This window comes from Solanum dulcamara, chromosome 6, assembly GCF_947179165.1.
Source record: "Solanum dulcamara chromosome 6, daSolDulc1.2, whole genome shotgun sequence".
NCBI lineage: Eukaryota > Viridiplantae > Streptophyta > Magnoliopsida > Solanales > Solanaceae > Solanum > Solanum dulcamara.
This window is the reverse complement of record NC_077242.1, coordinates 45,674,998-45,691,594: the sequence shown is the minus strand read 5'-3', so window position 1 is coordinate 45,691,594 and position 16,597 is coordinate 45,674,998. Positions and strand designations below refer to the sequence as shown.

Genomic DNA, 16,597 nt, shown 5'->3' with positions numbered 1-16,597 from the left:
ACATCAAAATGTGGCTCATAACTTCGTCAAGAGTACTATCGTAAAGTATGCATCATGATAAGCTGTTTTGAACTGGTAGTGTGATGGCACATGTAGTAAGGCTGGTGAAGTGGCACTTGTACACCCAATCATTTGTTTTTAAACCAGTACCACTTTTTCTATATGCTGGGAGACTTCTCCTTCTGCCCGTCAACTGTGTGCTTATTTATCTCCATGGTGTGGGGTAGTTTGGCATCTCTAATGCTCCTTGGCTTTTCTCTGATATGTTGCGTCTTTTCATGTCCAATTGGCTGAGCTTACATCTTCAGTATTTAATGATGTAAGATTCTGAACCTATTATATAAGTATTCTCAGGTCCTGTGTAAATCTGTTGTGATCTTATAGCCTTGTTCCCAAGGCTTTCACAACCTGAGTTTACTTAACAATTGTTATCATTGAAATAGACCATAACCATGTTGAGTGGTTACCTCTATTATTACTTCTTTATAATTCTTTGCATGTGAAACTTCTTCCATCCTTATTTAAATGGACAGGGGTCTCTTTGCCTTGTCCTTAAGTGTTTGGATTACCAAAGCTTGCTTAAATTCTTCCTGTTGAAATGCACTATAAAATTGCAGGAAGCGACCTGTGTTTTTAGTTCCATGCTTATGAGATCTCTCTCTGCCAAATTATTCCTGTGTTGACAAACTTAGTTCTTTCTCTTTTCTTTTCATATAAATATTTTTTTTAATATTTTCATTCAAAGGTTGCAATGACCGGAGATGGAGTAAATGATGCACCTGCACTGAAGAAAGCGAACATTGGAATTGCCATGGGATCTGGAACTGCTGTTGCGAAGGTACTTGCTTTTTCTGTGTGGCTTATTTTTGGTGATGAATTAATAAACTTGCCAGAAATCTTTAATGAATTATATTAATATTTCCATTGCCAATTGAATTTCAGAGTTTCCAGATGCAATCTAAAATTTCCCCTTTAGATAGTCAAGAGATTTAAGGTTGTTATGTTTTCTAGCTTAGTAACATGGTTTATTCTTATGGATGCCCATGATTAGGAATCCAGTTATTAGGAAAGTTTTCTTAGCTTAAACTGTTCTTATTTTATGTAGTCTAAACTCCTATATTATGGATACTCATGTATATTTTGTCTAAAATTAATTCAGCACGAGTTTTTCTCTTTCACTATATGGTATCAGAGTCTCGTACAATGTTAAAGTAAACTTAAGTAGCTTCCACTTACTGGCAGAAGGCATAAGTGCCCAAGTTTTTCCTTTTTCCATAATATAGTTGACTTTTTCACTTACCATTCTAGTGGCATTAGTTTTATTTCTGATGACACCATGCCAGCTTTTGATGATTATTTCGGTGACATCATCTCTCCTTCGACCCGACCATTTTTCAGGTGAATTTACAAGTTAAACATTTTCTAAAACTTCTTCCATCTTCAGGGGATCAGTATTTGGGTATTAAGTCTTCCTCTACACATAAATTTTCGGTCATTGTATAAAAAAATATTTTTTCTTCTTTTTTCTTCATAATATCAAAATTTTAGTTGGTAAATGACAGGGGTTTATGCTCCAAATTGCAAACAAAGGAAGATATGATGTTTGGTGGAGATTGGGGCTGCAAGGGGTTTATTCACAGGGCCTTGAGTGGTGGGGGGAGATTTTAACATAGTTAGATTTCCCTCTGAAAAGAGGATTTAAATATCAGGTAGTTCTCATATTTCGGTGAAGATATTGAGCTGAGCTGGTTGATCTTTAGCTGGAAGGGGGAATTACACATGGACCAAAGGAAGTAAAGAGGAAATATCTTCCAGAATTGATAGGCTCCTTGTTCTAGGGAATGGAATGACAACTTTTGGAGGATTAAGCAAGAAATCCTAGACAGTTTGTTCAAACCATACTCCTGGGAATATAATAAGATCAAGTCCTATTTCAAGTTTGAAAATTGGTGGTTGGAGACCCAAGGATTCAATGACAGAGTTAAGAATTAGTGGACCTCCATTGTCATAGAAGGAATGCCAGATAACATTCTTGCAAGTAAGCTCAAAATTCTTAAACGGAAATTGAAAGAATGGAGCTTAAATAATCATATGGTAATGTGGAAGTGAGGATTTTTTTATTCTAAATCTAAGCTCATAATAGGATACTACAAACAACAAAAATTTCTGAATCAGGAGGAGACTTTCTTGAAAGCAAATCTTTGTCTAGAGTTTAAAGAGTATGCCAGAAAGGAAGAAATAACATGTAGAAAAGATCCAGGACATTATGGCTTAAACAGGGAGATAGGAAAACAAAGTTCCCTTCAAGATTATCACCTTTTATTAAAAACATTATTCTGAAATTGAGGAATGGAAGCCTAGCTATAATATGAATAATTACCCTTCAATTTCTACCGAGGAATTGGAAGTCTTAGAATGCTTAACTCTATCTGCAGTGTACAAAGCTTCTGGACTCGATTGGTATGCCATGTGTTTTTTCATCAACTGTTGGGAGATAGTCAAGACAAATATAATGGCAACTACCCAGAATTTTCATTCCTATGAGATGTTAGTAAAAAGCTTTAGTCCTACTTATGTGACTTAAATCCCTAAAAACAATGGAGCTAAGGAGTTGAGATACTTTCAGCCAATCAGCTTGATAGGGAGCATTTATAAGTTGATCTCCAAACTAATCACTGAAAGGCTTTAAAAGGTGATGCATAAATGGATAGATTCTTGATAATGAATTTATAGATTCCAGACTAAGGAAAAACACCAGTATTTGGTGCAACCAGTGTTATCAAAGACGCACTTAGAGTGTGTTTAAGCCCTGATGCGAGGCTCAAAATGTGTTGAGCGCTTTGCCTCGCTTAACGTGTGCTTCAGTGTCGTCATCAAGGCTCAAGATATACTTTTCCTTGTGAATGAGCATTTCCTGAAGGGGCGACGCTAAATCAATGATATTTCACTTTATCGTGAAAACAATCAATTTCCTTGTTCATATATTTGTTATTCATGCTTATATTTATTAATTTTGGACTAAACATATATATATATGTGTGTGTGTGTGTGTGTATCTTTTCTCCATTTGCGCCTTTTCTCAATAGAGCTCACGCTTTATTTGCGCTTTGCAATTAAAGCCCCAACAAACCTTAGAGCTTGTTTGCACTTTTCACTTTTTGATAACACTGGGTGCAACTTAGACATTGAGAAAGCACACAATAATGTCAACTGAGAATTTGTTTGGAAGACAATTGATCAAATGGATGAGATTTTGTATAAGCACTGCTGGGCTCTCAATTTTGATAAATGAAAGTCCTGAAGATTTTTTCCTTTCTCAGAGAGGATTGAGACAAGGTGGTCCCCTGTCACCTTTTCTGTTCAAACTAGCTATGGAAGGTTTAAACAACATGTTGAAGACTGCACACATAAGTGTCTGGACTAAAGGCCTCAATGTGGAAAATAATCAAGCTGAGAGTTTCGAAATAACTCACTTACAGTATGCAGATAACACCTTAATTTTTATGATGCAGAGGAGAGACAATTGAAGTGCCTAAGGCTCAGCCTTCCTTTTTTACACTTTCTGTGCTTCACATTAACGAGAGGAAATGTCAGATTTTCCCGATTAATGAGATGCATAGAATGCAACAATTGGCTGGCATATTGGGATTAGAAATTTGAAGTATCCCATCTATTTACCTGGGGATGCCTCGGGGAGCTAGAAGTAAGTCCAAATATATTTGGTCTGGAGTTTTAGGTGGTGTGAGAAGAAAGAAGAAACTGGCAAGATTAAAATTACAATATTTATCTTTGGGAGGAAGATTGATTCTTCTTAGTTCTGTCTTGGATTTTCTCCCCATTCATATGATGTCTTTATTCCCTTTGACCTGCAAGTGTAGAGAAAAAATTAGAAGCCTCAAGAAGGAATTTTCTTTGGCAATGTTAAGATGAACTGTATTCTTCTCTTTAGTTTTTGGTGTAAATCAGAATATATTGATGATTTTCAGTCAATTCTTTTTTTTTTTTGATAAGGGTTCTCAATTAATTCTCGAAGTGTTAAGACTCCTTGTATGAAGAACAAGGAAGAATGCAAGTTTTCTACAGCTTCACTTATGTAAACATTCCATATTTTGGTGGCCAGTGCAGTCTTTGTACGGCTGATATATACATACACATACATCTCTGTATGAAGAACAAGGAAGAATGCAAGTTTTCTACAGCTTCACTTATGTAAACATTCCATATTTTGGTGGCCAGTGCAGTCTTTGTACGGCTGATATATACATACACATACATCTCTATATATATGAGAAAAGGCATATCGCCCCCCGAACTTGTCTCGAAAAATTAGTTATACGCTTAAACTATCATGACGACCTCTATATATACACATTTTATATATACAACAACAACAACCTAGTGAAATCCCACATCGTGGGGTCTGGGGAGGGTAGAGTGTACGCAGATCTGACTCCTATCAATGTAGGACGGCTGTTTCCGAAAGACCCTCGGCTCAATAAAAGCATAGAAAAAGGTCAGACAAGAATATTAGAGTAAATAAGTAAATGACGAAAACGGTCCAAACAATAGTATAATCAAAGCACAAAAAAAACAGTAGATATTATTATAGGATAATAACATAAATACCATAAATAACATACATCAGAGTACAAGAAATCATAGTGCGTTAATACGCCTACGAATAAGGGAGAATAAAACCACTATGTACTAGCCTTCTACCCTAATGTGTGTCCTCCACACCCTTCTATCTAGGGTCATGTCCTCGGTAAGTCGTAAATGCGCCATGTCCTGTTTGATCACCTCTCCCCAATATTTCTTCGGCCTACCCCTACCTCTTCTGAAACCATCCATGGCCAACCTCTAACATCTCCGCACTGGTGCATCTGAGACTCTCCTCTTCACATGTTCAAACCATCTCAGTCGCGTTTCCTGCATCTTGTCTTCCACCGAGGCCACTCCTACCTTTTCTCAAATAGCCTCATTTCTAATCTTGTCACTCCTGGTATGCCCACACATCCATCTCAACATTCTCATCTCGGCAACCTTCATCTTTTGCACGTGGGAGACCTTAACTGGCCAACACTCCGCCCCATATAACATAGCTGGTCTAACGACCACTTTGTAGAACTTGCCCTTAAGTTGTGGTGGCACCTTCTTGTCACATAACACACCGGAGGCGAGCCTCCATTTCATCCATCCTGCCCCAATACGGTGTGTGACATATTTTATATATATATATATATATATATGGGAAAAGGCATATCCCCCCCACCCCCAAACTTGTTCTGAAAAGTCAGTTATATGCTTAAACTATCATGACGACCTATTACACACCTTTACTACTTAAAAGTGAATTTAATACCAGCCTGAGACATGTAACACCACTCTTACAGTATGTGGTGTATTACACTTGCTGCCACATCAACGCCACGTCAGAAATTATAATTTTTATATCCTTTTTGTTTTCATTTCTTTATTAATTAACTTTTCTTTTGTTAACTATATTTTACACTAATTAATTCTTAATTAATTATTAATTTTTTTTAATAATTATATCTTCTTCATCATTAAATTCCATCGACTTCGTCTTTCATCTCACCGGAAAAAACATGTCTGACCACCTTTACCATCGATTTTTTGTTCTTCACCATCGCTATATCACTTTTAATTCTTCTTCTTCATCTTCGTCACCCACCACAAATATTACCACCACCATTATCAATATCAATTTTTTCTTCTTCACCACCTTCAATTTGCTCTTTTAATTTTTGCTACCACCTTACTTTGTGGGATTTCACTGGGTATGTTGTTGTAATTTTTGCCACCCACCAGCCAACAGTTTCGTTCTTCATTCCGTCGTTCCTATTTCTTGCTTTTTTTCCGGACCACCAAACTCATAAATGTCATGACCCAAGCTAGGTCCTAGGCCTGACACGACGATTAGAATCCCAAAGGACTCCAACCAAGCCTCTTAACATACATAGCATGAAAAACAAAATGAGATCAAGTGTAGACATAAAAGCAGAAGATATTGTCAATATAGAAATCTCAAAATAAAGATAATTCAAACATAATGGTCAAAATGAATGAAACATACTTCTATAGTCTGACAATGGCTCTACTAAACTTTAGACAAAGGGGGGGGGGATTGGACAAGCCCTAGCTCACCCAAACCATAAGAAGTGCATAAGTCTTAATAGTAAAGAAATAACAAGACAAGTTCGCCTCGAATCATGAGGACTCACCAAAATAGCTAACTCTGAGAAGATGTCCAATTAGCCACGTGGATGGACGGAATCGTCGTGATCTATATTCTGAGACAATATAACAGAAGTATGCGTTAGTATATGAAATGTACTAAGTATATGAGAAACATGCATGACGTGAATAAAGGGGACATAATAAACATGACCAAGATATCTTGAAAAGCGTGAAGTAAACCATAAAAGCATGTAATAAGGTCGATGCATCATAAAACATCATTTAAGAGCTTGTAAGAAAGCACAGTTTCAAAAAAAAGAGCTTGTAAGAAAACATAGTCATTTTGTGGGATATGGACCGTAACCGACAATACACCATGTGAGCTTTAACATGGAGTCCAGTGTAATTTCTACACCGAAAAAAGAGAGGCTACTTGCAAAGGTAGATTCCGTATCATTGACATTATGAGCTATATGTGGATCCACTAGCTAAGTCATTTAAGACATCCTATGGAGGCAACATAGTTTGGGAGTAGAGGTTGCTACTAAAAGCTCCCTTACCAAGCTTCCACCTCAAGCCCTCTTGGTGCTAAGTCAATCCCAACGGAATAAAAAACTATTTACATTAGGAAAGGCATTAAATATATACCAATCCACATTCATAAAGTTATATAAGAGTAGCTCCTTAAATCATAATTTCATAACATCGTTCGTATAGACACTTACCTTTCAAAGCATCTAAAATCATGATTTCATTCATATTGTGAAAATCTTTCACAATTCATTATGCTTGAGAACATACTTGAAATATCATTCAGAACTTTCGTAAATTCTTCATAAAGTTCATGATCATAATTCATAGTTCATCATTGAAAATTGTAGGCATAATGCATGGGTCCATGTGAAATCAACTGAAAATCATGTATCGTAGTAAAGATGCATATTAATATAGAATAATATCAATTGAATCAAAAGAGGAGACCCATGAAGAATTGACATGACACCCTCATTGAATTGGGTGAAAATAACTTTGGAGAATTGAGATCTTTTGGGACACAATGGATGAATGGAATCCATTGGTAAATTCCCACATACCAGGATGTCAAGGCCCTAAAAGCAATGGAGATTGAAGGTCTTGAACTTGGAAACCCTAGCCTTGAATTGGAGAAAAAACCTTGAAAGAGAACTTGATGCCTGAGATGGATTTTAGAAGAATGAGAGGGAATGGAGTTAGTTTGAAGGGTTTGTGTAGTTATGGGACGTCCAAAAATAGCCCAAAACGACGTAGTATAGGATTTAAACGAAGGGGAAAAGTCTAAAATACCCCCAACTTAAAACTACCGAAGTGACCTACAGTCAGTAGGTACTTCCACAGCTCAAGAAACTCCCTCTTAGAACCCATGCCCAAACCTTAGCCCAACTCCTACGACCCTTGTCCTACGGGTCGTAGGTCATCCTACAGATTGTAGGACCTGTTCGTAGGAAATATGTATCAAAACAGTAGCTACTGGAATTGCACATTGGCCCTACGATTCAAGTCTGTGGATCGTAGAAATAGATACGGATGGTCCATGTGGTTTGTGAAACCAATCATAAAAATCAAGTTCCTAAAGTTGCCCTACGACCGTCTTCTACGGGCTGTAGGTTGGTATACGGATCGTAGACACCACCCATCTTGCCAACTTCCAAAACTCAAGTCTTTGACCTCCTTCTATGGGTCCTCCCTATGGATCCTAGGTTTTCCTAAGCTTCGTAGGATCCTGTCGTCAAATGAGTTTGACACTTGGTAAATTTTTCAATACCTCAGGGCCTTTCTACGAGGCCTTCCTACGATCCGTAGGTCAGCTCGTGGAAAGTTGCACCAGACCCTTTTTTGCATCTTTTCTCTCATTCCGTCTTTCCAACTTCCGCGGTCTTACAATATCTCCCTCTTGGGAATGTTCATCCTCGAATAGGACTCAAGCTAGCATGAATAGAGTAGGGAAAAAGATCTAACAACCCAATATGAATGCAATGACACATTAAAAATGCATAAAACCAATGAGTAATCAACCCCAAGCTAAAAAATGACTTCAAAACCATTTCATGAACATGCATGCACATGAAAACATGAGAGTGACTGAAACACATGAGAAGACTAAATACCTCAAGCTGGAATAGAGGGAAAGAGATGAGGATAACGAGACATCATATCGGCTTCGTCCTACCATGTAGCACCCTCAACTAATTAATTTCTCCAAAGAACATTTACAGATGCAACTTCTTTATTTTTCAACTTTTGGACTGGACGATCTAAAATCTCAATCGGAAGCTCTTCATAAGATCTAAGTTGCTTGAAGTCAGGTGCAGGTATCCGAGACGAGTGCGAATCCAAGAGTCGGATTCGGCAAAATCTAAATTTTAAGATTCGAGGGTACGAATCCGAATATGGATACGGGTGCGGGGATTCGGATAAAAAAATTCAACATTATAAAAATGTAGTTTTAAAGATACTCTAAATTATCAAAAAAGTTGACATGCTACTAATTAATTTAAAAATTATCACTCATTTTATTAAAAAAATAGTTATAAATACCATAACCTAGATATTAGAATAAAATTTTATTATTTACGTGTCAGTGTCACAACTCATGAAACAAAAGGGTCATATATAGTGAACACTGTGCAATTTGTAATTAACGTAATCTATTTGTCTCTTTCTTCTTCCAATAAATTTGTCCTCTCTTTCTTCTTCTAAGAAACTTTTTTCACTTCTCTCTAGTCTCTACTTCTTTTCCCAAGACAATTTATAATTAAAGTAATTTGTTTGTTTATTTCTTCTTCCAAGAAATTTGTCCTCTCTTTCTTCTTCCCAAAAACCTCTCACTCCTCTATGGTCTCTACAACTTCTATTAGCTATTATTTTATCAGCTTCATCGGAGAAAAAATTGTTCTTGACCCTGGTCAAAATATCCAGATGGGATTGATCGAACTTGAGACGCACCCTGCACCCGCGCCCACACCAGTGTCGTGTCGAGACGGGTTCGGCGGCAAAAACAAAGAGTCAGTCCAACATAGCGTAAGATAGACTTTCTTTTACACCAACGATGTCTAATGGAACAACAGTGGTAGGATCACCAATGCATTTCTTCAACAAAGAGACATGAAACACCGGATGCACCGATACAACTCCGAAGGCAAATCCAACTCATAAGTCACCTTGTCAAAACGCCTCCAAATTTGATATGGGCTTACATAACAGGGACTAAGCTTCCCTTTGTTACCAACACGCATCACACTCTTCATAGGAGAGATTTTCAAGTAAACCCAATCATCAACCTCAAATTCAAGTTCTCTTCTCCTTACATTCGAATAGTACTTTTGTTGGCTTTGGGAAGTCTTCAACCTCTCCCTAATGAGTCGACCTTCTCCATAGCTTCGCGAACCAACTCGGGCCCTATCAATGTGACCTCACCAACCTTGAACCATCCAATAGGAGACCTACACTTCCTACCATACAAGGCCTCAAATGGAGCCGTTTGGATACTCAAATGATAACTGTTGTTATAGGCAATCTCGATCAATGGCAAATGGTCATCCCAATTTCCTTTGAAGTTGATTACACAAGCCCTTAAATAATTCACATAGTAGATGTTATTCCCTTTATTTGAATTTATGTGGATGGAATTTCGAGAGTCAATAAAATAAAATTAATATAGAAATTTAATATTTTTTTTGATATTTTAAGTCGTTATTATAATTATTATGATTTATAATACTTTTTGACGTAATTTCTAAATATTTAAATTATATATATATATATATATATATATATATATATATATATATATATATATATATATATTACCTCCTAAAAATAAGCGGTTGCCATTCATCCAAAATTTGACTCTGTGTTTTACGTTGTTCTAGTTGCAAAATATTGAATTTCTATCGACATCTTTCAATTCAAGGAACCCTAAATATTGAAGTAAATGATCTTCAACAAGGATGCTCTAGTGCGTCATAGATTCTTATTCAGGACTTGTATCATTTATGATATGAATGGCTAGAAACATGTGAAGTGATATTTTTTCTTCATATAATTTGTTTTCACAATTAAATTTGCCAAACTGGAACAATGTTGCCACTGCTCAAAACAAATTAGTGAATTTGCAAAAGAGCATTTGTATCCTACAGTACATTGGTGCAACAAGCTTTTCGTTATTTTCTCTGCAGTTCCAGATGACTTTAACAAGAATTTCACTGTTTGATCACAAAGTGGACTTTGTTTTCGCTTTTCTGTTCTTCTATAATTGTTTATATTGGACTCCCTAATCAGACATTTGAATCCCTTTCATGTGGTCTCAACTTGCAGAGTGCTTCAGATATGGTTTTAGCTGATGACAACTTCGCCACCGTTGTTGCAGTAAGCTGATATTCTTTTTTATTAAATTCTGCAAGTTTTTTTGTCCTTAAAATTATATTCCTTTGGTTAATTGAATTATGTTTGCTGTGCAGGCAGTTGCAGAGGGAAGGGCTATATATAACAATACAAAGCAATTTATTAGATACATGATATCTTCAAACATTGGTGAAGTGGTCTGTATATTTGTGGCAGCTATGCTTGGGATTCCTGATACTCTTGTGCCTGTGAGTTGGTAGTCTATAACTTCTTGAACATGTTCATCTCCATTCTTAAGCATCTCAAGTACACATATTTTTACTTTCTAATCTGAATTAAGCAGTCATATTTTGCTTACTTTCGCACCCAAGGAAGTGACCTAGTAGTCAATGAAGTTGGTTGAGAACCATGAGGTCTCGGGTTCAAATCTTAGTAGAGACAAGAAAACACTAGGTGATTTCTTTCCATATGTCCTAAGCCTTGGTGGACAGAGTTGGTTGAGGTGTATGAAAGTTGGTCTGGAAACTAAGAATATTAAAAAACATTGCTTACTTCTTGAAGTAGTTGATGGGTAAGACTCTCTGTTTCACTTACGTGAGGTTCAACGCAAGTGATGCAATGGTCCCCCTTAAACTTGTGAGAAATATTGGAGAAGAATATTATTGAACTTTTTGTATATACATTATTACACAGAGACCCTATTTGTAGACAATATAATATAAGCTTTTACCAAGTAGGATACAATTTACTATTTCTATTCCTATTACTATTCATATTCCTATTCCTATTCTAAGTAGGATTTTATATACCTATTCCTATTCCTATTTTAACACTCCTCAAGCTAGTGCATACAAGTCGTATGTACCTAGCTTGTTACAATTGTAATTAATATTAGGTTCGATGAGGGGCTTGGTGAGATATCTACAAGTTGATAACTCGACTTCACAAAATTAAAAGTCAATCTCAATGTATTCGGTCTTTTTATGAAATACTGGATTTGATGCATAATGCTGGTTAATCTCAATATGCTTGGTCTTCTCATGAAATACTGCAGTTGATGCGTAATGTCGATAAAACATAGAGTGATAAATTCCTAAATTGTAGTGTTGAACTTCCCAAACCAAGCTTGAAAACACTGTTTCAGCCCATAGAATAACTTACACAATCGACATATAAGGCTACTAGACTCCCCTTGAGCAACAAAACTAGGTGATTGCTCCATGTAGACTTTTTCACTGTGCAGTGGTTTTCAGAATGTGCTCAAAATTTTGGTATAAAATATATCAATTGTCTTGGACTCAATAGAAGAGTCGACATTAAACAAGAAAGTCACAGAAAAACTTGTTAGAACATACTCATGGGTCGGAGTATTAGATTTGATGGCTGAAAGTGATCACAATCTGAGAAATAAAATTATATGGGTAGGATCGGAATGATGGCACGACCTTATTGAAAAAGAGAATTATATGGATAAGGTCGGAATAATGGCATGACTCCACTAAAAAATAGAAAATATATGGGTAGGGTCGGGTTGATGACACGACCCTACTGAAAAAGAAAAATTATATGTGTAGGGTCGGAATGATGGAACGACCCTACATAAACAAGAAAGTAGTCATCGAAAAAATGGCGCGGTGCTACACTAATAAGATATGAGAAAGTTATCACCAGAAAGATGCACGGTGCTATTGAGATTCATAGATATAAGAAAGCAGTCACCGGAAATTGACGCACAATGACCTGTCTAACTGAGTTTTCTTCCCTAGCATATGAGATTCATACATATATCATTGGCTCTACTTTTGTTAGCATAACCATTGGCGAGACGGATGTCATATATGGATTGTTAGGACAGAAATAATTAGGTGTCATGTGGGAGCTAGCAAAAGAAGATAAACGAGAAATATATCAAAAGAGACAAACATTTAACGTGATTCGGTCAATTGATCTATATCCATAAGAGGAGATGGGTAATTCACTATATAAATATGGAAGCACAAAAAATCGAGAGAAATAACCTCACACAATTTACTCAGGATAAGAAGAGGTTCGCACAAGTGTTAACTTAACACTTGTGTCTCACAAAATCTGCCCCTACACAGAACTTTCAAAGCCTCTAGGACTACATTGTGAATGCTACCAAGCCTCTATGGAGACTTTGGTTTTCTTTTAGGAAAAGGAAAACCCGATTATGCTAGGAAAGTCGGGGCAAACACCCAACAATACCCCCTTTTGGCCTGAATTTCTGACATAATAAATTTGTTTTACCTTTTTCACATAATCTTCAATAGGTTGATCTTCATCTTTGAAATCTTCTCCATCAAATCTATGTCACGACACATAGAACCTCTCTGTAAAGTTTTTCCAACAAATATCTTCATTACTGTCAAAAAAGTTGCGGCTAGAACTAAACCCGTCAAGGTGCACGCCCGTTTTTTACTTTGCTCTGATACCATGTGAGAAATATTGGAGAAGACTATTATTTAATTTTTTTTATCTACATTATTACACAGAGGCCCTATTTATAGACACTACACCCCCTTGTTGTGTTGCATTTTGTGATCTTCCGCTTCAGTCTACGTTTTTGGGATAGCCGGGACCTGTACTATCCTTTACCAAGTAGGATACAATTTACTATTTCTATTCCTATTACTATTCATATTCCTATTTCTCTTTTAAGTAGGATTACCTATTTCTATTCTAACAAAACTTTTTTGGCATAATACATACATGCACTTTAACTTGGTCTCCACGGGCAGTTGAACACCCTTCAGTGTGACCATCTAGACACTTCAACTTGACACATGTGCGCCTCGCAAACACCTTAACTTTGAAAATGCACCTCTAGATACCTTTAAGGGAGTGCATTCTCCAAGTTGGGGTGTTTATGGGGCCAACTTAAACCAAGTTAAGGTGTCTAGATGTTTATTTTCTAAGTTGGGGTCTTTAGTTGCTAGGTGAGGCCAACTTTAGGTCTCTATCTATGTATGATGACAACTTTCTTTTTTCAAAGTTTCATTGATTTGCTCCAAGAAAGTGCTGAATATGTACACAAAAAAGGACTTAAGTTCTGTTAAATATGAAGGGGATCCAGAATGTATACAAAAGAAGTACATCAGTGTTCTGCTTCAAGTAACACCATGAAAGGGCAGGTTAATAGCCCTAGATTACGCGAAATGCAAAAGAATGGAAGTGTTATCAGAATATCTGCTGTTCCTTTCTTTCCATAAGAACCCAAATATACATATAGGATAGTCTTTCATATGTATGTGGATTGCATTGTAAGGACTATCCAATGCACTCCAAATACATTCCGGAACATGATTCAAATGTCTCAAGCAAAAGGCTACTGCAAAAACAAGTGTTTGGGAGATAATAATTCAGCTTCGGCTTCCCATAGATAGCATCCAATACCTAGTCTCTGTCTTCTTTTTTTGTAATTCATCTCTAGTAAGACAATTCATGCATTGCTATCCACCAAAAACATGCAGCTCAAGGAATCTTTTGTCTTTCATATTGATTTCCAAGGCTATACACATTGTTCTCTCCCTCCAGTTTGGTCGTGCTACTGCAACTGTAGCTTACCTTGAAAGTACTATCTTTTTTCTCCTTTCCAGATTATAGTGTCTTTGGTATGTCACTCTGCTGTGTCACATTTTCCAATCTTCTCATAGCTTTGGTGTGTCCAAGTTCCTTCTAAGGGTTAGATTCCGTGATTGACCTTTTCTACTTTCAATTATGCTGATATTGTGTGAGTACCAACCTGAATATTTTCCGGAAAACTCAACTTGAGGGGATTTTGTTCCAACCATGGGTCCAGCTAAACGCCCTAGCCTCCCCCTATCTCCAACTGCAAGCTTTTTCCCTTCTTGGAATTGTTTCACGTATGTAGTTGTGTTTCCATAACAAGACTCCGAAAGAGCCTATATTTTTCTTGGTCTTCCCATGGCCTTCCATTCCATATTTGGTCAGAATCACTTACCTCCATACACCTCCCTGTCCACTACTGAATCTCCAAAGCGATTTCATTAATAGATTTCTATTCTAAAATTTTAACTTTTTCAGTCTCAACCTCTCATCTTCTTGGTTTTTACATTGTGCTCCACTTGACCAGCTGCATTTTTTTGTTTCTAATTTCCCTACCAGCTGTATCTAGATGTCTCTTCAGGTTTATCAATGTCCAATTTATTTCCCAATCTTTCGTATGCGTTGTGTGAAAAGTAATGGCTGGGGGAAATATTATTAAGATGCATAAACTACATTATAATTACTGAGCCCTATTTACAGTCTAGAGAGTACCTGTATCATGGAGTGGATGGAGCGACACAAGCTAAATTAGAAATTTCTTCGCTTTGGGATCTGATACCACAGCGTTTGGTGAGAGCTTTGAGGCTGCTGAAAATGGCATCAACCCAAAAGTTTAGTTATCGAAGCTCCAAAAAATTGAAGTCCGCGATACACTACTAACCATATCATTAGGGAAAGCAGATTTACACAAGTACTACTTGGAGATGGAGCTTTCCTTCGAACTCTGTTGAGCTGATTTGCCTTTTCTGGGGTTACTGTTACCTGAGCTGAGTTCATCAAGGCGGTAGAAGATGAAGACCCTCCGTCAACTGTGGTCTGAAGCTCAACTGATGAACAGCCGGTCGTGTACTATGGAGGTCTTGAGAAGATGACCGTAGTTTCTATATTAGATGCCTTTGTTTAGTTTCCTTTTTGCCCTTTCCCTTTTTATTGTTCTTTTGTTTCTTTATTTGGGCCAGGTCCCATTAGACCGGGTTGGACAGTTTTGGCGCCGTTTTTATTGAATAAATTATGGCCCATCCAGCCTTTTGATTATTAAAAGTAGACACTACGTTAGAATTTTTTTCATCGTATGACACTATCTGCAATCCTATTTCTCCTTTGTTTTAGGCTTCTTTCATCTGCCAAATGATCTAAAATAAGTATTGTCCTCAAAATTTGTTTCTTCCTTTTCTCTAGCCAGCCAAATGTCCCTTTATTTCACCTTTTAGGTCTGTCATTCATGGCTTCAGTTTCTTGGCAAAAACAATATCAGGTTCACCTTGTACATTGTAGGCCATCCATCGTTCCTTTACCCTATGTCTGTAACTCCATTTTTCCTATGTCCTTAAATCCTCTGCATACAGGAAGTGGACTTATCCCATGTCTGTAATCTCCTTTTTCGCAGATCATCTTATGACTTTCTTCTTGTTCAACATTTTTGACTCCTCTTCTATCCCAACATAATATTTTAGTTTTTCATTGGAATTTTTTTTGCCAGCTTACCTCTTTTCCCTTGAGCTGCCTTTTCCATAATATACCTTGATCTCTTGCTTCCTGTACTCCCATCGCCCTCAATTTTACTTTCCTGGACTTCTTGGTGTCAAATATCTCCTTGCAATCTAACCCTTTTCAATCTTTACGAATAGGGACAGGATCTAATCTTCGTGCCCTTGAGCTGACTCCCACCTGCTTGCTGAGTTTTAAGTTAATATTTTGGACTCATGTTGCAGCACTGTTTGTCTACATGTCTGATTTTGTTTCATGTCCCTGCGTGCCACGGTAGCATGATGTTTTCTTCAAATTCCCACCAACATTCTCCTTCACTGTATATATGAGTACTGGCCATGGTATCATTGGTTTCTATACTAGGGCTAAATGAACTACTGTCAGCATTTCTCTTGCATCTCCGAAAAACTATTTCCTATCACCACGGTTACTTCTATCGGTTTCAGCTTCTGAGATTTTTGACATCTGTATCTTTGGCACAGATCTGATTGTCCTATATTTGATCTCCAAGGTCTCTATTTGTTGCTGAAGTTACGTTCACTTTCCTTTCTAACTGTAGCAGGCTAACTACGTTAAATGGCCCTGACATATTGTTCAGCTTGTCAGGCCTCACATACACACCTGATACCACCTCTAAAATCATAGCATATTCTTTATTTAGCCGTGCTTATCTTCTAGGGAAAACTCACTTCTAGAGGTCAAAGTCTCTACATACCTCTAT

At 37.0% G+C, this 16,597-nt stretch overlaps 1 protein-coding gene and 1 long non-coding RNA gene across 3 annotated transcripts in view; one reads left to right on the top strand and one right to left on the bottom strand.

Moving 5' to 3' along the window:
• LOC129891112 (calcium-transporting ATPase 3, endoplasmic reticulum-type) overlaps positions 1 to 16,597 on the top strand; it is a 104,233-nt gene that overhangs the window by 72,873 nt on the left and 14,763 nt on the right. For both annotated transcript variants that reach the window (XM_055966370.1, XM_055966369.1), the window contains exons 24-26: positions 746 to 838; positions 10,555 to 10,605; positions 10,698 to 10,829. In XM_055966370.1, the coding sequence (XP_055822345.1) occupies positions 746 to 838; positions 10,555 to 10,605; positions 10,698 to 10,829 (276 nt within the window). The remainder of the gene's footprint in view (positions 1 to 745; positions 839 to 10,554; positions 10,606 to 10,697; positions 10,830 to 16,597) is intronic.
• Positions 2,165 to 15,305, bottom strand: LOC129891113 (uncharacterized). The gene is made up of 4 exons (XR_008767104.1): positions 15,076 to 15,305; positions 14,881 to 14,976; positions 6,246 to 6,314; positions 2,165 to 3,866 (listed from the first exon to the last, which is right to left on the bottom strand). It is a non-coding gene; the product is annotated as an uncharacterized LOC129891113 (long non-coding RNA).